The sequence below is a fragment of the Oncorhynchus mykiss genome, chromosome 6 (assembly GCF_013265735.2).
Source record: "Oncorhynchus mykiss isolate Arlee chromosome 6, USDA_OmykA_1.1, whole genome shotgun sequence".
Classification (NCBI taxonomy): Eukaryota; Metazoa; Chordata; class Actinopteri; order Salmoniformes; family Salmonidae; genus Oncorhynchus; species Oncorhynchus mykiss.
The window spans coordinates 22,437,396-22,459,478 of NC_048570.1; the positions used below are offsets into that span (position 1 = coordinate 22,437,396).

The 22,083-nt window shown below is 43.6% G+C and overlaps 2 protein-coding genes across 5 annotated transcripts; both read right to left on the reverse strand.

Annotated features, from left to right (window-relative positions):
* Positions 1-1,490: 1,490 nt before the first annotated feature.
* Positions 1,491-3,741, reverse strand: LOC110525492 (60S ribosomal protein L35). Its single transcript, XM_021605626.2, has 4 exons — positions 3,615-3,741; positions 2,997-3,133; positions 2,107-2,188; positions 1,491-1,680 (listed from the first exon to the last, which is right to left on the reverse strand). The coding sequence occupies exons 1-4, from the start codon at positions 3,615-3,617 to the stop codon at positions 1,531-1,533; spliced, it is 372 nt and encodes a 123-aa protein (XP_021461301.1). The 5' UTR covers positions 3,618-3,741; the 3' UTR covers positions 1,491-1,530.
* A 107-nt stretch (positions 3,742-3,848) lies between these two features.
* On the reverse strand, positions 3,849-20,353 carry LOC110525493 (golgin subfamily A member 1). 4 transcript variants are annotated; one of them, XR_005052036.1, is made up of 24 exons: positions 20,070-20,353; positions 19,189-19,509; positions 15,355-15,445; positions 14,644-14,718; positions 13,794-13,891; positions 13,681-13,713; positions 13,430-13,558; positions 13,015-13,184; positions 12,664-12,775; positions 12,421-12,504; positions 12,167-12,292; positions 11,956-12,051; positions 11,717-11,812; positions 11,515-11,610; positions 11,191-11,343; positions 10,673-10,768; positions 10,350-10,439; positions 10,012-10,114; positions 9,740-9,900; positions 9,424-9,573; positions 9,217-9,276; positions 9,047-9,108; positions 7,568-7,654; positions 3,849-7,229 (listed from the first exon to the last, which is right to left on the reverse strand). XR_005052036.1 is itself a non-coding variant. In XM_021605629.2 (24 exons), the coding sequence occupies exons 2-24, from the start codon at positions 19,315-19,317 to the stop codon at positions 7,149-7,151; spliced, it is 2,538 nt and encodes an 845-aa protein (XP_021461304.2). In that variant the 5' UTR covers positions 19,318-19,509; positions 20,070-20,353; the 3' UTR covers positions 3,849-7,148. The 4 variants fall into 4 exon arrangements, 3 of the variants coding, with proteins under 3 accessions (XP_021461304.2, XP_021461302.2, XP_021461305.2); XM_021605629.2 differs by having other exon boundaries at positions 8,884-9,108; positions 11,191-11,340; XM_021605627.2 differs by having other exon boundaries at positions 8,884-9,108.
* Positions 20,354-22,083: the final 1,730 nt, after the last annotated feature.

The window sequence follows — 22,083 nt, forward strand, 5'->3', positions numbered from 1 at the left end:
ACACATATCTTGCATTGCTTGCTATTGAATTAACTGGTTAAAACAACTAAATGGCAAAGATGTGTTCTGGTGATTAAACCAATGTTCTCTTTACATTTCACAATACTTACATTCATAGTTTATATTTCTGCCTATAGTATCTCTGCATTAAGGGGTATATATTTCCAATATGCATTAAGATATCCTATTGTTTATTTTGTGTAGTGCAGACAACTGGCTACATCAAATTTCAGCAACATCAGAGCTTGCAATGAACTTAAATGGCCCATCCTCTCCCCAGCCATTATTCTGCACTTTGAGAGTTTAGGGGATCTCACAGTATCCATCAATTGAACCACTTTTGTAATAAAATTATAAATATTTTACATTTCATAAATGGAAGAATTTAAAGATTTGAAAAAACATTGTTTTACCTCAGGTAAGGGCATCTTAAAATTGTGGAGGCCTTGCCACTAGCCTAATATGCCCTGTGTTAACCCATCTCCCATTACAAACCGGTGCAATTAGGGTCAAGTACTGGTATGTTCCAAGTGAATTTGGCAATATGCTTAGAGATTTAAAATGTGTGGATCTGCAAACAAATGTTATCTCCTGAACACATGAAATCAGTTACATGTTCCCAAAGCTGTCCAGATGACATTAAATTATATTTTATGGCCAGCTGTAATATCTGCTGCGTGGTCTTTATTGGACGACTGACAGGACACATTTCAAGAGACTTACCAAAGTCAAAATGGAAAACAGTGCACGATACAAGACAGGTGTGGGATGCATGTTGTCCTTGCAGACAAATGTCTGACGTTTCCCCAACAACCTTCCAAGTTTCCTGGTCCCAAAAACATTTTTTTTCCTACCTACTTTAATCTGAGTATTAGAAAGATATTGCACATACAATAAATAGATGGATAAGACCGGAAGTACAGTACCACGCTTGTTCACATAGCCCTAGGATTCCTTTCATCATCACTTCGTACCTCAAGTACACAAACCAATATGCAGGGGCGCAACCGTCATTGAGGACACCCATTTTATAATTGGATTGTGAATCAAAACTAGGCAACGGTGTGCTTTTAGAACCACGTGGACACCGCCGAGTGGTTGGGTAGGCTGTTTGGAGTGTTCATCCGACTGGATTTTATTTTTTTTGTCCCCCACTTCTAAAACCAAAGTTGCGCCCTTGTCAATGAATACATGCCACAGGTCTTTACAGTCCTATGAAATACAACATTCTTCAGATCAGTATTTTAGCAAAGGCATTGCTGCTGTCCCAATTCCAACCAAGAGCATTTTCTAGCACAACAGGATCCTCGTCAGCATACATAAACATCCCTTATCAGTGCATATTAACATTGCAAAGCGGATATAAAATGACACCAAATAATTACTCTAAATGTTTGCAATCAATATTCCACCTGCTCACTGAAGCAGATATATTACCACACTAATGATTCACAATTTGGAGTGCCATCCCTTTACAGACGACAACATACTTCTCTTTTTAGTCAATTTATTTGTACAAGAGAAACAGCCTTAAGCCTTGACAGCAAATTTGCGAATGGAATACAGGCGTTCCTTCCTCTGCATCTTCTTGGTTCTGAGAGACTCCTCATGCTTGTTAAGTCTCCTGCGGATGGCACGGGTCTTCCTGGGTCTCAGATCCAGGGGCTTGTACTTTTTACCCTGAAATTACATTCACAATCAAATTAAAATAAACACTACATGGACATTTAAACCAATACTAAAAATCAGAACTGTTGCTGCTATTGCATTTTGTTCAATTATGGTCTTCAGCACTTAAATGGGCTGAATAGTCAGGGTTGGCACGCATCCTAGTTCTCAAATATTGAGGTTACATGGGTCACATTGCAAACTAATCTGCAGAATGTTTAACATGTTGACGAGACACCATAACCCGCACCATGCGCAGTAGATCCCCTGTTGGGTATTGATGAACAGTGGCCAGTCAACATGTAGAATCATTGGGAAATGAACAGAATACGACAGCCGATGTTGTGGCCTGCCCATTGCTTTTGACTGTTCATCAGCAGGTTCTGTTTTGCTTAACGGATTTGTTAAATACGCGTGTATGGATGGCATTGCTCTTACCTTGTAGAATTTCCTCAGGTTCTCCTTCTGCGTCTGGTTGATGACAGTCAGAACGCGGGCGATGGACTTGCGGACGACACAGCTAGAGGAAACAGAACCAAAAATAAGGGTTAATTAAAATGCAAGGATAAGAAGCCTCAACTTAAAGGGTGTCTGAGATGAGCAAAAAGAGAGCCACATTTTATTTCTCTACTACACCTAAATACGTTGACTAATAAATACAAATTGAACACCAATTATTGGTATACAGTTAAACAAAACACTGCAAAATCGTGGAGATTTAAATTTCAAGCCTGAATATTGAATCTAATTACATTTGAACTTGCTCTACCGGTTTGTCTATGTGCGTGGTACTTTAGTTGCTCAAAATTTGAGACAATATCCACAGGAATATCTATCGCCTGACATGCACAAAACCATGGTAGTAACCATCAAATGCATGTACTTCAGTCTTGTTTACTCATGACTGAAGACACGTGCACATCTCGATTGCCACACAGACCCGTGTCTGAATTCTGTTTAATAATACTTTGCTGGGGATATTTAACCTCACATTTTGACCACTTGAAGGACCAACACCACAGACAATCGGCAGAGTAAGTTTCAATATAATTATATTCAACATTTGTGACACACACGGGACTTGTCGTTCTTTTTATCCCCCAGTGTAAATGTGCGTGGAGTTGCCTACACAATTGAAGGAATGCCATCTTCAGTGACAAATCTCTACATACCAATTCAATAATAGAACTTACCCATCGCCTTACTCAGATTACAACTGAGAACCCACTAATTTCTCCACCATGATGTAGCCATAGATTGTGTGACAGCCCACTCAGGACCCAGGCCAAACTCTTAATTACCATTTATGCAGTCCAAATAATACTCACATCTTGGAGAGCTTGGAGGCAGCTCCACCAGTAACCTTGGCTACACGGAGCTGGGACAGCTCTACCTTCAGGTCATCTAGCTGCTTGAGCAGCTCCTCCTTCTTCTTGCCCCGCAGATCTCTAGCCTTGATCTTGCCCTGTGAAGATTGACAAACGGGGATACATCTAAATATATTCATTAAGTTATCTTTGAAAATGTAACGTTACGTAGCCAGCGAACTACCCATTTTGAACGTGGGCTGAAAATGAATATAACTATTCTAAGTGGCAACATACGTTAACTACATCGAAAGCATTGTTCTGAAATTTTTTAAAGTTCACCGACGTTACTAGTTATTTAGCGAACAACCATTTCATTTGCAAGTAGTATAACTAGACATGTTTGATAGCCGACGTTGCTAACTAGACATCCATGCATTTGCTAGTAGCGGTAGCTTTTAGCTTGCTCGCGTTCGGTTATTATTGTGGTAAGTGACAGATGAAGGACCTCTCTTGAGCAGTCACAAACAAGTGGCAAGACAAGATATTTATGCTCATGGATGTTATCAACTGTGGTCGTTTTATGTGGACTAGACAGCGCATTTTTTATGAATTGAACGAAAGACGCGAGCCTCTCACCATGTTCCTCGTTGCTGCCACAGGAAAAGAAAGACCGACAACGTGTTAGCTCAGAAGCTATCTTCCGGTCCGAGGCGTTCCTTTTGTTGCGTATCGGTGAAAATGCCCACAGCGCCACTCAGTGGATTCAGTTGGGAATTATTGTTACTTACTTTGTTCTGCTGCATCTCTGCTTAGAATCACGTGGAAAGACCCAAAAAACATGTCCCCAAGAAAAAGTAATGAAAACAAACCTTTATGCTTTTTAACATTTATTTATTAACAAGAAATGAAGACAAAACAAAATAAAATAATTTGTAGTGGTAGCACTTGTTAAAATGAGAATTAATAGAATCTGTTGTGATTTATTAGATTGTTTGTTAAAAACCACAGTTAGCCACACATAGCGGAATCAAACAGAAGTGAAAAAATGGTGACCTTGCAGTAGAGTCATAGCCACCTGTGATGTGATATTATTGTAGTTCTATGGAATTATACTAAATTTGTGGTACCAGATACTATTCAATAGCAGGTCACTTAACACAGTGTGGTGTTTTGACATTGAATGTAGACCGTGTCCATTTTGACAGAAGTTTAAAGACGGGGAGGACCTTGTTCACACAATGCATCATTGTCACCTTCCTCTTCGACCTCCCAGCCCCACAGTTGACTGACCGCACAAACCCAATGAATGTGACATCAAATGCTACAGTACTGTAATGTAACCAGACAGATGGATATTCCTCACATGATATGGGAGTAGAATTCAGAGTGCAGACTGCTGTGTTGCTGCCTCACATCTTAGCCATTAATATGGTTCACATTCTATTCAGAATGTAAGGAGACAGGTTTTCCCTCTGCAGAAAACCAATGCATTTTGCTATAAGGCATGCATACTGTATTAAAGGGTCTTTCCTCCAGTACATTGTTAATGCCCTCACATTGTAAGCTCACACAAATGGTCACTTAGTTCTGACAGGATGTCAATGAACAGTGAGACAGAACATCAAGCCAAGACTGGCTACATGGACAGACAGGTAAAACATGGTGTAAAATACTGCAAGAGGTTAAACAAAATTATTTTACACCCAGTGATTTATAAAGTTCTCAATGCATATGTACAGTTATCATATATAAATAGACATGGAATGTACTGTCATTTACACAAACACAAGGCAGGTAAAGGTAGAGCACATCCGTCGATAATTCTGATTTAGATAGCTTTCAATAATTATTTAACATATTTAAAAAGTACTCCTCTCCTGTCTACATGACGTAGATTTTCTCCATTGATATCAAAGACATTGATGTATGACTCTCACCTCCCCTTCAGAGACATCACAAGTTCTGATTTTAACATGGATTATTCCTTCATAAGCCATCTGAAGTTATATTTTTAATGGAAAGAACCAAATTAAAGGCTGTTGTGAAGGGTCCATCAGAAATCTTTGGGCGTTCCATTCAACTGAAGAGGGGTTGATTGGGATGGTAGAATTTTCAAGGTTCTTGTTATCATGCACTCACAATTCCACAATATCTCTTTCCCAACCATAGAGAAGGGATCATCAACTGGATCTAGCTGCAGGCTCATTTTTTTGGATGGCTGGAACATAATTACAAATATTTGTAGACTTCAAATTGACCCCAAGAATCCCAAACAGAAAGAATTTTAGATTAAAACAATCATTTCAGGAAGATATTTGGGAACAGATGTCCAAAATTAAAATAGCTTGGAACTGATTTCCTGACGTTTTTACAGCCTTATGTCCAACAATACAAAAAAATATATAAAAAATAGCATTTTTGCTCAGAAAACATTTGGGGCCAAATAAAACCACACGCAGGCCAAATTCGGCCCTTGGACCCCTATTTGGGGAACCCTGCCATAGGTAGTCATCGGCAGTAAATACCGTTTTCTATGTCTAAATTAAAGAAAAAACATTGGAGCACAGAGACATAATCTTCTCTGTCAAAAAGAGTTGTGACAGTCTGGTAGGCCTGACCCATCCCACTCTTAACACCTGGAGAATAAGACATACACCATATATACACAAAAGTATGAGGACACCCCTACAAATGAGTGGATTCGGCTATTTCAGCCACACCCGTTGCTGACATGTGTATCAAATTGAGTACATTGAGCCACACAAACTCACAGAAGAGGACCACCGAGTGCTGAAGCGCATGGCGTGTAAACTCGTTTGTCCTCAGGTTGCATCACTCACTACCAAGTTCCAAACTGCTTCTGGAATCAACGTCAGCACTCGTTTGTCCTCGGGTTGCATCACTCACTACCAAGTTCCAAACTGCTTCTGGAATCAACGTCAGCACAATAAACTGTTCGTTGGAAGCTTCATGAAATGAGTTCCCACGACCGAGCAGCCACACGCTCAAGCCTAAGATCACTATGCGCAATGCCAAGCTTTGGTTGGAGTGGTGTAAAGCTTGCCGCCATTGGACTCTGGACTAGTAGAAATGCTATAGTGAATTACGCTTCACCACCTGGCAGTCCGACGGACCAATCTGGGTTTGGCAGATGCCAGGAGAACACTACCTGCCTTGATGCATAGTGCCAACTGTAAGTTTGGTGAAGGAGGAATAATGGTCTGGGGCTGTTTTTCATGGTTCGGGCTAAGCCCCTTAGTTCCAGTGAAGGGATATCTTAATGCTACAGCATACAATTACATTCTAGACGATTCTGTGCTTTCAACTTTGTGGCAACAATTTGGAAAAGGCCCTTTCCTGTTCCAGCATGACAATGGCCACATGCCCAAGATGAGGTCTATACAGACATTTTTTGTTGAGATCGGTGTGGAAGAACTTGACTGGCCTGCACAGAGCCCTGATCTCAACCCCATCGAACACCTTTTGTATGAATTGGAACGCTGACTGCGAGCCAGGCCTAATCCCCCAACATCAGTGCCTGACTTCACTAATGCTATTTCAGCTGAATGTAAGCAAGTCCCCGGTGTCAATGTTCCAACGTCTAGTGGAAAGCCTTCCCAGAAGAGTAGAGGCTGTTATAGCAGCAAAGGGGGGACCAACTCCATATTAATGCCCATGAATTTGGAATGAGATGTTAGACAAGCAGATGTCCACATACTTTTGGTAATGTAGTGTACTTGTACTGTGTCCATGACAGAGCTAGATCTAATGTTAACCTCATTCCAAGGGGAGGGAGGAGGGTTTCTCTTAAGGTTAACATTTATCAAATGGGTCAACACCATGTCTGCTTTAACCATTTTACTTCTAAATAAAAATCACCCCCCCCCCCCCCCCCCAAAAAAAAAAAAACAGACCACATTAACAAGACTTTGCCCTTCTAAGTCATTGTAGAGCCACTCTTTTCTCTTGAAGATGAAGAAGAAAAAAAATTGCAGGAGAGATTGAGGAGCTACAGTACATAGGAATCTGTGTCATGTCAGAAACCATTTTAAAGCTTGGGTTGTGTTCTCTTTACAGTGTTCATTTGGTTGCCACAGTGGTGGGAGAAGTCATGCAAACGCATGATAAAAGTAATGTGTGCGCCTGTCCCCTCTTCCTCTCTCGGTCTCCTCAGCTCCAGTGAGCAGGTGCCCCTGAAACTGATGGCCGGACAATACCTTTCAGAGAAGGCTTGGATCCAAACCAGGACATCTGAAAAATACAGCGATAGTTAGTTACAATTATATCAAATGAAATATCATTGGACTACTAAAACTAGTATTACAACTGGTAAAGGGTCTATTGGTAGCAAAACATGGGTTTGAATGTTATAGTATCCTCTATAAAAATAACAATTTCCCTCCAGATGCAGCTTAAGTCATTCTAAAAGAAACAACAGATAGCTCGCACATTTAAGAAATGAGAACATTTGAGGACAAAATAGGGTCATGGCCTATTTCATGTGATACACACTGACTGTGGTTCAGGCCATAACATCCATTCATTTGACATGCGTTTCAGGGAAACGAGGTGTGAAAGGAGAAAGCCACCTTGTACTCCAGAGTCTGCTTCAACATGTCTTCTTCCTCACCAGTGAAGTTCAGCAACACAGACACTGCTCTGATCAGCTGATAGGCCTAAGATACAGAGAGATTTAGACTTCATCCATGACCATAGACATCAGATACACTCACCAGGAATTGTATTAGGTACACCCATCTAGCACAGTCACTTGTCAGTTGAATCTGGCGCGCCTGGCACCATCGATCTTACCATGCTCAAAGTCGCTTAAGTCACTAATTTTGCCCATTCTAACGTTGAATCGAACAGTAACTGAATGCCTCGACGCCCGTCTGCCTGCTTTATATAGCAAACCAAGGCAACGTGACTCACTGTCTGTGGGAGCGATCCATTTTCGTGAATGGGGTGGTGTACCTAATAAACTGACTGTATACACAGAGTATACCAAATATTAGGAGCACCATCTTAAATATTGAGTTGCACCCCCTTTTTCCCCTCAGAACAGCCTAAATTCGCCAGGGCATGGACTCTACAAGGTGTTGAAAGTGTTCGGGAAACTGTTGAGTGTGAAAAACCCAGCAGCATTGCAGTTCTTGACACAAACTGGTACACCTGGCAACTACAACCATACCCTGTTCAAAGGCATTAATATTTTGTCTAGCCCATTCACCCTCTGAATGGTACACATACACAATCCATGTCTCAATTTATTTAACTGGGCAAGTCAGTTAAAAACAAATTCTTATTTACAATGACGACCTACCCCGGCCAAACACGGACGACGCTAGGCCAATTGTGCACCGCCCTATGGGACTCCCAATTACGGCCGGATGTGATACAGCCCTGATTCGAACCAGGGACTGTAGTGACACCTCTTGCACCGAGATGCAGTGTCTTAGCCCGCTGCGCCACTCAAGCATTAAAAATACATATTTGACCTGTCTCCTCCCCTTCATCTACACAGATTAAAGTGGATTTAACAAGTGACATCAATAAGGGATCATAGCTTTCACCTGGATTCACCTGGAAAAAGCATGTGTTCTTAATGTTTTGTACACTCAGTGTATATGGCCTAGCTGTGTATATGGCCTAGCTGTCTATATGGCCTAGCTGTCTATATGGCCTAGCTGTGTATATGGCCTAGCTGTGTATATGGCCTAGCTGTGTATATGGCCTAGCTGTGTATATGGCCTAGCTGTGTATATGGCCTAGCTGTGTATATGGCCTAGCTGTCTATATGGCCTAGCTGTGTATATGGCCTAGCTGTGTATATGGCCTAGCTGTGTATATGGCCTAGCTGTGTATATGGCCTAGCTGTAACAGGGACCAGGTGGACTGCTCTCACCTCAGCCTCTCTGGATGACATGAATTTTAGCACCACGTGTTTGAGGTACTCAAAGTTGATCTCTCGTGAGTCATTGAGATCAGATGTGTTGGTGACAGTGGTGTTTGGGCCCGGGGTCGGGCCTAGAGTGAGCTCTGTAAAGATTCTGTCTGGCCTCTCTTGCCTCTCTCCTCTCCCTTCTTGGGCCCTCTCTTTCCCATCGGACTCTGTTTCAGGTTTCAGCTTCTGCACCAGAAACAGACACAAACCATCAAACAAAACAATATTTTAATGAACTGAACAAAAATTAATTTGATTTAAATATACCCATACTAAGTTATCTAAATGTCTCACCAGCTCCTTCTGCAAGGTCCTCTTTAGCTCTGCTAGTCTCTGCTGCAGCTGCTTAATGGTCTGTAAAGCAACAGTCATCCAATCAATAACAGCACCTAAAACACACAGGAATAATGAAATGGTCCTGCTCCAGCTATTTCAGACAAGCATTAATTATCTGACCATGCCTGTGTGGTGATCATGGTTTCTGGCTCATCCAGTACTGACTTTGTTCTTGTCACTGAGCTGCTGCTCCAGGTCTCGGTTGGCCTTCTGCATGTGGTCCAGGTCATCCACCGTCACAGTCCCATTCTGGTCCAGTTCACACAGCTCTGGAGTCTGCTGCAACGTCAGAGTCTCTACCTCTAGCTCCGATACCTGGGAGGGACACAGACACACACAGAGGCACAGTCAGACAAAGCAGGCAACGTCAATCAACAACAGACATGCAGACCTAACATGATATGTAATGACAAGACTTTGGACTTATGTACAGTATGTGAGTTAAAAGCTTAATGGCTGTGCTCCCCGTGTGTGTTCTGACCCGTAACTGGCAGGAGTCCAACTGCTCATTCTGGGTTAGGAGCTCCTGCCTCAAGCTGACCAGCTGGCTGTCCTTCTCCTCCTGCCTCTCCTGGGCTGCTGCCTGCAGCCCCTCTGTCTCCTCTTGCAGCTGGGACAGGGAGCTCTGGGCACTCTGCAGCTCTGCAAAACAAATAGCGTGGAAGGGAACATCAGACAAACACTACAACTTCTGAATTTACATAGCATGGGAGATGGAGGAAAAGGGCACCTGTGGACAGAGAAAGTGTTTACCATTGCGAAGTGTTTGGAGTTCCTCTTCTTTCCGCTTCAGCTGCTCAGTGACGTGGGCCAGTTCCTGCGATGTTGTTTGAAGTGACGCCATCATCTCTCCTACCTGGAAAAGGAGACAGTAACATTATCATCTATTTACGAGCACATAATCAACACAAGCTGAATTCATGGCTTTGTAACAGATAATCATACTCAGGCACTATGGGCGTTAAGGAAAATGCATCTGCAATTGTTTCAAACCTCGTTCCAACACAGTGTAAAGAATCCTGTTTGTTATTTCAAAGAGTACAGTAAAAATGTATGCTGTGAGAGTAAGTATGTATCATGCATCTCCAGACCTGTAGTTGGAGCACCTCCTTCTGTCTCCTGGTGTCCTCCAGAGCCATGGCTATCTCCACACTCACAGTCTGCCTGCTGCTCAGCTCTGACTGGGGACACATATAGGGACATCATTACCCCGTTTGTACAGGCAACAGGACCATTTTTGGGGAGTTGTAATGTAGGAATGCAGTTCTCATAGAAATGGTGTGGCACAGTATGCAAAACATCTGGAGTGACTGAAGAACACAATTTAATTTTAAAAATATCTTGTTTCTTCAGGAAATCTGTGACTTCCTGTTTTCAACTGACTGCCTAATATAAAGCAGGAAGTGTGTCTGACCCTGGCCTGCTCCAGCCCCTCTGCCTGCCTCCTCAGAGCAACGTCAGCTTTATCCCTCCCCCTCAGCAGAGACGTTCTGTCTTGCTCCAACTCACTCTGGGAAATACAACACAGATGGGTGAGGGAGCGAGAGAGACAGAGCGAGAGAGAGCGAGAGAGTGGTTGGTGAGGGAGAGAGAAGCAGAGACAAAGGGATGTTTGAGAAAGAAAAGCAGAAATTAGAATGCATAGGAACACAGTCCAATATCAATAGATAAAAAATTGATGGCCTTGTTTGAGAGTCCACTTTCATGCCAGCCCTGTAGCAGAGATAAATGACATGGCAACCGATAATGGACAATTAACAATCCACAGCGACCAATGGATAAACTGATCAAAATCTGCATAGAAATGATCAAATACCAAAGATACAGTTGACTTTAATATTCAGGTTACAAAACTACGCAGCACATTTCACTTAGAACAGTTTTGTGAATTAAAATGTACAGAGGATGTGAGAGCTGAGAACTGTAACTCACAATCCTGGCTTGGGCAGAGGTGTGTTCGGTGTCTCTCTCTGTCTGCAGTGCAGTGAGCTGCTCCTCCAGCCGACCTGCCCTCTCCTGGCCCTGTTGCCGCTCTGCAGACACCTGCTGCTGCAGACTGTCCCTCTCCACACTCCACTCTGCCTGCTGGGGGAGGGACCACATGAGAGAGGGCCGTCTTAACATCACACATTAAAAGCATACTCAGTCTAAAGAAAATAAATACAATTTAACCGCATTTGCTCCAGCCTCATGTTCAACTTAATCCATGAACAGTGGTGGTAGAGCATCTTTCCCCGTAATCTGACATTTATTTACCAGTTTGTCTAGATGTGCTTGTTTGTCAGAGATCTGCTGCTCAGTGTTCTTGAGCCTCTCATTGCTCTCCTGCACCTGCTGTTCCAGACCTGCTATCTGAGACAGAGACATGGGGCTGTGTGAGAGACTGAAGGTAGAGAGAGAGCACAGGTCTTAAATTCTTACATTGTTCTCTCCCACCAGTGTGTGCCTGTTCTCCTACCTGTGCGTCCGTTCTCTCTCTGTAGTTCTTGGAAGAGTCGTCCTTGTGTCGTAGCAGGGTCTGTAGTTCAGTCACATTGTTGTTGAGTCTGGATATCTGGGGGAGTTGAGATACAATATGCTTAACAGATGAGTTCATACAGTTTTTCATGTATTACTGTTACCTAATGGAGCAGCTAAGCCAGTGGCATGCGAAGAAGTATATCATGCTGATGAAGAGGTAGAGAGAGGACTGTTTACCTGAGTCTCCAAAGAGCTAACCGTGTCTGCATGGTTGGTGCGTGCCTCCAGCAGCTCAACTCTCGTGTCCTCCAGCCTCTGCTCCAGAGTGGACTTCTACACATCAGGAAAAAGGAGCTAAGAAATGAATCACCATTCTCTGTGGTATCTTCTTTAACCTAATTCCACTGGAGTCCCTCTGTCTTTAGGATTAGCTGACTGTTTAAGTTACCTCTTTGAGAAGCTCCTGGAGGAGCTCGTCTTCACTCAGGTTACCATGCAGACGTCTCTCCAGAGAGGAGATCTTCTCCTGCAGGTCCAGCAGCACACGCTCCTTGTCCTCATCAGTCACTGCAGCCTGGGGACCACAGCAAGGATAGAGAGGATTGGGTCAATACACAGCATACTGTACCTCCCTCCACAGGGCAGGGTGAGGAGAACGAATAGGGGGTAGATATAGGTAGCTACATGGTGGTCTGGTCTTACTTTGTGTTGTTGCAGCTTCAGGGCATTGTTCTCCATTTGTAACGTACGGAGAGACTTCTCTACAGCTGCTGCCGCGCTCCGCGACTGAGAACATACACAATTAGATCACTAAATCTGAAATATTTTATCAAATATTATCACATTTAGTTTACCGTATTCATATGCTGTCATTACAAATCTGTACCATTTCAATACAGTGAAAGGATTTTGGTAAAGGATTTCTCTCTGGGTTAGAGGCCTCACCTTCTGGAAGTCTTCAGATACCTGTTGGATGACCTTCTGCAGGTTCTGGCCTCTGCCCTCCAGCTCAGTAATCTTCTTCTCAGCCTGCTCCCTGACCTCCAGCAGCTCCTCTCTAAAGGAGACCACACACACCCTGTACTGTTAGACAACCACCAAAACCACAGACAACCCAGAAGAAAACAGGCAGACTTCATCAAAAGAATTGGCATACTAGCTCTCCCTTATAGAAAAGAGGTGAGGGGGGCAAGCTCTACAATGAGTAAGGTCATTACTTTCAGTCATCAAGACCAGCATCTCTCCAACTACTGAATTCATGACATTATCAAGGCAATCTCTGTGTCCTGTCCTTACCTCTCCATCTCCTGCTCCGTGTTGAGCCTGCAACTTTCCTGATGCTCCTCTCCCAGAACCCGCAGCTGCTCCTGGGCTTCGGCCAGACCCTTCTTGGCCATCTGCAGCTCGGCACCCTTCTGCTGGAGCACTCGCTCCTGCTGGACCAGCTGCTCCTCCTTACTCAGTAACTACCATAACATAACAGAATCAACCACAGAAAGGAGTTCACTATAACAAATGTTGAAATACAATTATTGTCTAGGGTAATAGGAAGACTTGTGATGGATCATTACTGACACAGCTACAGCTTGAATCAGAATAGGCAGACAGATAAAGCACAAACTGCCAAGTCTACGTTTGACTTTCCTCATACACGCAATGTGGTGGGTGGGTTAGAGTTAGACAGTGGGACCTTGTTGTCCGGAGTGTGTACCATGTGTTTGACTTTGGCGAGCTCCTGCTGCTGGAAGCCCTCCAGCTCGTCCAGGTCATCCCTCTTCTGGAACAGAGTAAGGCTCTGCTCCATCATCTCATCTAGCCTCACAGACAGAGACGCTTTCTCCTGAGGAACAGACAGGATGACCCCCAGTTAGATCTCTCATCTACACATGCAAAGACTGACTGGGTGAATGAGAACCTATAACTTTTGTTAGATGTTGGAATGCAGTTTAGATGTTAGCGTACCTGCTCCAGGGTAGATATCCTTTCCATCCATTCCTACAGACAAAGACAGGAATTCATCTAAGTATAAACACACACAAATTAATGCCTTGTAGTGCAAAGGATATGATGCTCACCTGATCCTTCTTGTCCAGTGCCAAAGCCATGCCTTCGGCCATTTTGGCTCTATTGGCCTGGTGAGTCTCATTCTGGTCCTGCAGTTTCCTCATGGAGGCTGGATAGTGAAAGACAGACAGAAAGAGGATGAACACAACAGGCTAGCCAAAAATGGCTCGGTTCAAACAGCTGGTTGTGGAATTGTCAGTGGTTAGTAGCTGCTAGCTGTGAAAGGGTGGTAAAATTGACCATAGAATGTGTCCAGTATGCCAAACTAAGTGTTCCCCAGAAGCAAAGGCAAGCTGTGCATCTAAGCATGGCCAACAGAGACTTCCCACACGGACTTACACGGAGTATACAAAACATTAAGAACACGTGCTCTCTTCATGACAGACTGACCAGGTGAATCCAGGTGAAAGCTATGATCCCTTACTGATGTCACTTGTTAAATCCACTTCAAATCAGTAAAGATGAAGGGGAGGAGACAGGTTAAAGACAGATTTTTAAGGCTTGAGATAATTGGAGACATGGATTGTGTATGCGTGTCATTTAGAGGGTGGATGGACAAGACAAAAGATTTAAGTGCCTTTGAATGGGATATGGTAATAGGTGCCAGGCGCACCGGTTTGTGTCAAGAACTGTAACGCTGCTGAGTGCCACAAACATTTATAAACAATTATATATGAACAAGCATGTAAGTCCTTGGTTTCATCAATTTATTTGTTTATATGGAAATCTATAGAAGTGACAGCATGATTCTCAACCCCTCCGCGAGCGACTGATGGTGCTTAGGGTGACCATTACCCCATCCAGCAGACAAACAAATGAGACAGAAAGGAAGCAAAATGGGAGGAGAATAAAGGTACGTACAATCCTGATGTTTTTCTAATGCAATTTCAAGCTTGTCCTTGGTCTTCTGCATAAGTCGGAGCTGCTCAGCGTAGTCTATTGGCAGGAGGTGGGGTGATGGGATGCCAACATCACAGAAACACACAAGTACACACACACCCAGGAAAGGGGGATAGGTGGATGAGGGTAAAGGGACAGGGAGGAGGAGGCATACAAAAGGAAAGAAAACAATGATTTTCTTAGATGAGAAATCCATCCTGGTTAAGACGCTGCATGAGGACGTGCAACTTTTAACCTCTTCTAAGGGGTCACACACACACACCACATCTGAGGGAGGAGTAGCTATCACACTAATCTGGGAGAGAAGACACACAGAACCCCCAAAGGTAGACTAAAAGCCATGGCATTTGCTCTTAACGTTCACCGAATGGGAATGTGGTAAAGAATAAAGAAATTGTAAGAGTTACCCCCATCATACCTTATGAGGGTCAGTGTTGAGAACAAAAACCTTGGAGGTCTGAAACCAGACATCACCCGTGGGTTATGTGACCATTGACCTGAGTGAACTGCTCTGGGTAGAAGTTGTTTCTAAGTACATTAGACACAGATCTAGAATCAGCTTATCCACCACCAAACCTAACTTTAACTATTGAATGGGGAAATGCAAAACTAATCATAGATGGCCACCTCATCCTACTCTGTTTATACTGGCTCAATACAGACATGTCTTACCTGATAGTTTGGCCTCCAGCTTGCGAATCTGATCATTCCTTCTGAGGATCTGGGAGGAGAGGTCGTCCCTGGAGCTACTGCCATCAGAGGCCTAGAGGTCAAAACAAACACACAGAACAGAGGGATCCTCATCAGCACAGCAACTCAGCAGGTCACACTGGAGCTTCCATAGTAATGGGTCAGCAGGTACTAGAAACAAATACGCTGTGGGTTGTAGAGTCTATGAAATATCACACTGAGAAGATCAACACGGACTATACCAAACATTAGGAGCACATTCCTAATATTGAGTTGGCCCCCCTCCCTTTTGCCCTCAAAACAGACTAATTTCGTCGAGGCATGGACTCTACAAGGTGTCGAAAGTGTTCCACAGGCACGCTGGCCCTTGTTGACTCCAATGCGTCGCACAGCTGGCTGGATGTCCTTTGCGAGGTGGACTATTCTTGATCCACACGGGAAACTGTTGAGCGTGAAAAACTCAGCAGCATTGCAGTTCAACACAAACTGGTGTGCCTGGAACCTAAACTCAGCAAAAAAAGAAACGTCCCCTTTTCAGGGCCCTGTCTTTCAAATATAATTCGTAAAAATCCAAATTACTTCACAGATCTTCATTGTAAACCGTTTAAACACTGTTACCCATGCTTGTTAAATTAACCAAAAACAATTGATGAACATGCACCTGTGCAACGGTCATTAAGACACTAACAGCTTACAGATGGTAGGCAATTAAGGTCACAGTTATAAAAACTTAGGACACTAAAGAGGCCTTTCTACTGACTCTGAAAAACACCCAAAGAAAGATGCCCAGGGTCCCTGCTCATCTTCGTGAAAGTGCCTTAGGCATGCTGAAAGGACTGCAGATGTGGCCAGGGCAATAAATTGCTATGTCCGTTCTGTGAGACGCCTAAGACAGCGCTACAGGGAGACAGAATGGACAGCTGATCGTCCTCGCAGTGGCAGACCACGTGTAACAACACCTGCACAGGATCGGTACATCCGAACAGCACACCTGCGGGACAGGTACAGGATGGCAACAACAACTGCCAGAGTTACACCAGGAACGCACAATCCCTCCATCAGTGCTCAGACTGTCTGCAATAGGCTGAGAGAGGCTGGACTGAGGGCTTGTAGGCCTGTTGTAAGGCAGGTCCTCACCAGACATCACCAGCAACAATGTCGCCTATTGGCACAAACCCACCGTCGCTGGACCAAACAGGACTGGCAAAAAGTGCTATTCATTGACGAGTCACGGTTTTGTCTCACCAGGGGTGATGGTCGGATTTGCGTTTATCGTCAAAGGAATGAGCATTGCACCGAGGCCTGTACTCTGGAGCGGGATCGGAGGGTTTGGAGGTGGAGGATCCATCATGGTCTGGGGCGGTGTGTCACAGCATCATCGGACTGAGCTTGTTGTCATTGCAGGCAATCTCAACGCTGTGCATTACAGGGAAGACATCCTCCTCCCTCGTGCGGTACCCTTCCTGCAGTCTCATCCTGACTTGACCTTCCAGCATGACAATGATTTCCTGCAATAAAGGAATGTCAGTGTTCTGCCATGGCCAGCAAAGAGCCCATATCTCAATCCCATTGAGAACGTCTGGGACCTGTTGGATCGGAGGGTGAGGGCTAGGGCCATTCCCCTCAGAAATGTTCTGGAACTTTCAGGTGCCTTGGTGGAAGAGTGGGGTAACATCGCACAGCGAGAACTGGCAAATCAGATGCAGTCCGTGAGGAGGAAATGCACTGGAGTACTTAATGCAGCTGGTGGCCACAACAGACACTGACTGTTACTTTTGATTTTGACCCCCCCTTTGTTCAGGAACACATTATTCCATTTATGTTAGTCACATGTCTGTGGAACTTGTTCAGTTTATGTCTCAGTTGTTGAATCTTATGTTCATACAAATATTTACGCATGTTAAGTTTCCTGAAAATAAACACAGTTGACAGTGAGAGGATGTTTCTTTTTTTGCTGAGTTTACTACCATACCCCATTCAAAGGCACTTAAATGTTGTCTTGCCCATTCACCCTCTGAATAGCACACATACACAATCCATGTCTCATTTGTCTCAAGGCTTCAAAATCATTCTTTAACCTATATCCTCCCCTTCATCTACACTGATTGATGTGGATTTAAGAGGTGACATCAATAAGGGATTATAGCTTTCACCTAGTCAGTCTATCACATGGAAAGAGCAGGTGTTCTTAATGTTTAGTATACAATAAGATGTACTTTATTGTCCAAGGGGAAATTTGACTTGGACAATTAAAGAGTGCTGCTGCTTCCATATAAATACATAAATTGACACAACATACATAGAATAGCACCCCATCATACACCCCCTTCCCACCCACACAAAAGTTAATTGTTCATGCCAGCCAAGGCTGTGACTAGGTGACATGATGTAAGGCCTAAAGGCCAGGCTCCAGTCCATTATTCCTATAACAACAACATGTCATATCATCGGTACCTAACTCATGGCTACGAGCGTGTTTACGTTAGCTTGATGTCATCCCGATTCTACTACAAATTTGACAAGGGATAGTCTACCAGGTGATTTGACCTTCTTGACTTAAATACACATCAGCCCCAGAAGACTGGATCTGGGTAACCCTGTAAGATGAGCCACTTTATTCATAATTGTAGCCGTGGGGAAGTGTAAAATTACCACTGAACTGATTAACACTTATGATGCATTTCCAATAACATCAACAAAAAAAGATTTTCCAGTGCCTAATACATGATATTCTGAATATAAATGATGTGTTTAACAGTGCAATGTGGTATAACACCATCACAATTATTACTGATTAGCCTAATGAAAATGTAACCTGAATTGTCTCAACATATAGTATGTTAAGCTACCTTCTCCAAAAGAGAAAATAAACATTGTGTGTGTCATCAAGTGAACAGAGCATTGCAGAGCTGACAACCGAGCATGGCTTCAGGTTACACAGGTTTGCGCCTACAATTTTAGAATTCATGTCATCATTTACAAAAGAGCGGTCGTATCGTACTCGTATATTTACACTAAACCGTGGCATCCACTGGCTTCTGGATGCCAATCTCCAGACACACCCAACCATATAACAATAAGCTAGCTGACTCACAGACCCAGCTCATAATCCAAAAGGCAATGTCATCAAAATATAGGCAGGGCTACTCGTTAATAAAGGACAATTACACCAAACTTAAAAATGCAGCAAATTACTTTACTGCTCTTTCCCTGGCTCTGCATAATGTAAGTCTTGTACATTAGGCCTACAATTTTGCTGAAATTCATAAAGCCATTATTAGATATTGATCTCATAAAATTCAGGGCTATTGACATCACGGTACAGGGGATATCTGATATGCTCCATGTATATGGTAGTGACTTACAGCATCATGACAGTCCCAGGGGCTCCATTACATAGGAGAGAGCCACTGAAATGCTCTTACCAGGCCACAGAGAGAAACACTAATGGAGGGCCTGGGCCATTACTGTCTGGGAGGGGCCTCAGAATATCTCTAAACACAGAGAAAACTGTAATTTAATAATACAATAGCCTATGGTGAATTGAACGAGTGTACAGGATAAAAATTATCATTGTTTGTGTTTCATAAGTGCAAAGTTAAAGCCAATTAAAATTAGAGGCCAAAAGTAATCGTTTAAAGGAAACCTCTCTTATCTTCCATGATGCATCCTTTATAGAATAGCTTTGGAAAACTTCTTAAGCGAACAGAATCGTGTGTGATTGTGTTTCGTGTCATGTGACCAACTACTCTTGGTGGGTTCAAAAGATGACTGGCATGGACAGAGTGACAGTGAGGTAACAAAACGGGTACTTACAAAATCATCCCCCGAGTCTGCCCCCACTGACGTAATGGACTCTTTGCTATAGGACCGAGGCATGCGGACTCCGGTCCGGGGGGCTGTGGCTGCCTCCTCAGCAATCTTCTTTTTCAGTTTGGCAAACATCTCCACCTTGCCTTAGTGTTTCTTTACACAAGTGTACTGCCTGCTACTCTCCCCAAAAGCTTCACAATGCAAGTCCTCTGTCACACAGGCTGTGGTCCTTCAAGGTCCCTTGTTTTGGTCACAGAACAGCTGTATTCCAGTGTAGCCTCCTCTCACAGGCAAGGGAACTGTCATTGTCATTCCTCTTTCAATCTGAAACAGACAACAGAGAGAGTGTCACAGTAATCAGCATGAAGACAATTAATATTAGAGATGTGGAATGAGGATATAGTGAGTGATGCATGTTTCCTGGTAGTTGGAAAAACTTGCAGTTGCAGATAGTCCTTTTGTGCCGCTCTTATGATTTGTCATGTCACCAGATCAGTTGACAGATACGTGACAGCAGGTTTAACTAGTACGTTTGCTAAAAGAGACATCTAAAAGAGGCTAATGATATTTTAGCTGGATGACAATATGAGAGACGATGTAGCTAGCTATGGCAGCTAGCTACTCACAGTGTTGGCAATGGCTGCTCGCTTCAAGTTAGCTACGGTTAGCAGTTTGCCAACTAGATAGCTAGCTGAATAGTTCATTATCATTCTGTAAATATTTCGAGATTTAAGAAATCCGTCAGTCCCCGTTTAGTTAACGACTTGATCATGAAAAGACAGATGGTTTCAACAATGAAGATGGCTCACTAGTATAGCTGACGCTGTTTTGGTTACTGTTACCCTCTAGCTAACAGTAGCTATCTAATCAATGGAATCTCTTACCGTATGAACTTCGAGAAAGTAAAAAAATCCAAGTGAAGTCCATTGCGTTAAACGTATTCTCTGCAACGAATATAAACTCTACCGTTTCCCAATGTAATAACTCTACAAATATACTGCTTTACGACAAATGTATTTCTATGTCTGGACTGTATTTTACTAGGCTAGCTCGCTAACATCAATACGTAAACTGCTCCTACACTCACTGTGCTGACGTTTCATATGGGTCCATGTTCATTTGACATATCCGATGAGGGGGGGTGGTGGTGGTGGTGGTGGTGGTGATGATGGTGGTGGTGGTGGTGGTGGTGGTGGTGGTGGTGGTGTTCTTCTTCGTTTGTGGGATTTATCGGTGGTTGTTATCCAACGTTATGGAGCATTCCTGCCACCTACTGTACTGGAGTGTGGACCAGAGACAGGGAGAGAGTAAATCCTACCTGCCAGCCCCCTTTCTCTTATTTAGACTGCATCTTAAAGCGAGGTGTGAAAAATATTCACTCTACTTCATGTCAGTCAACTAAAACAGGGCGACGGACACTGAGTGGATTACTCCTGTGTGTGTATACAATGGTGCAGACAGATATGGCAGCTCTGCTCCTAGCTCCTAAGCAACTTCGCAGGTTTTTTGTTGTTGTGTGTGTTATTTCTTACATTATTACTCCAGAGTGTTTTTTGTGTTATTACATTCAGCCGGAAATTTTTGTTGGGATATCAGAGTGGCGGTAACTCACCAGCATTACGACCAGGAATTTGAATTTCCCAAATGATATCCTTTGTTCGTACCCCCCAGGGCAATTGAACTTATTCCAGAGGCTGCTCCAAAACCGCCAGTGTAGAAGAGGTATTCGGAGTGGACTTATAGTACGGTAGAACTTCGCTACCGAAGTTCTACCATCACATTGACTGTTGTACTCGCTCTGGTCAACTTTTCTAAATGCCTAAAAGGCCCTCCCCCGCCCTCCATTTGGCAAATCTGATCACAAATCCATTTTGCTCCTCCCTTCCTATAGGTATAAACTCAAACAAGAAGTATCCATGCTAAGGTCTATTCAACGCTGGTCTGACCAATCGGAATCCATGCTTCAAGATTGTTTTGATCACGCAGACTGGGATATGTTCCGGGAATAACATTGACGAATAACATTGACGAATACACGGATATGGTGACTGAATTTATCCAGAAGTGTATAGGAGATGTTGTACCCATTGTGACTATTAAAACCTACCCAAACCAGAAAACGTGGATAGATGACAGCATTCGCTCAAAACTGAAAAGACAAACCCCCGCATTTACCAATGACAAGGTGACTGGGAATATGGCCAAATGCAAACAGTGTAGTTAATCCCTATGTAAGGGAATCAAACAGACAAAACGTCAGTACAGAGACAAAGTTGAGTTACAATTCAACGGCTCAGAAACGAGACGTATGTGGCAGGTTCTACAGACAATCAAGGACAGCAAAGGGAAAACCAGCCACATCGCGGACACCAACGTCTTGCTTCCGTCTTGCTAAACACCTTCTTCGCCCGCTTTGAGGATAACACAGTGCCACCGACGTGGCCCGCTACCAAGGACTGTGGGCTCTCCTTCTCCATGGCCAACGTGAGTAAGACATTTAAAAGTCTTAACCCTGGCAAGGCTGCCGGCCCAGACGGCATCCCTAGTCGCATCCTCAGAGCATGCCCAGACCAGCTGGCTGGAGTGTTTACGGACATATTCAATCTCTCCCTATCCCAGTCTGCTGTCCCCACTTGCTTCAAGATGTCCACCATTGTTCCTGTTTCCAAGAAAGCAAAGGTAACTGAACTAAATTACTATCACCCAGTAGTACTCACTTCTGTCATCATGAAGTGCTTTAAGAGGCTCTACCTTACCTGACACGCTAGACCCTCTTCAATCTACTTACCACCCCAATAGATCCACAGACGATGCAATTGCCATCACACTGCACACTGCCCTGTCCCATCTTGAAAAGAGGAATCAATATGTAAGAATGCTGTTTATTGACTATAGCTC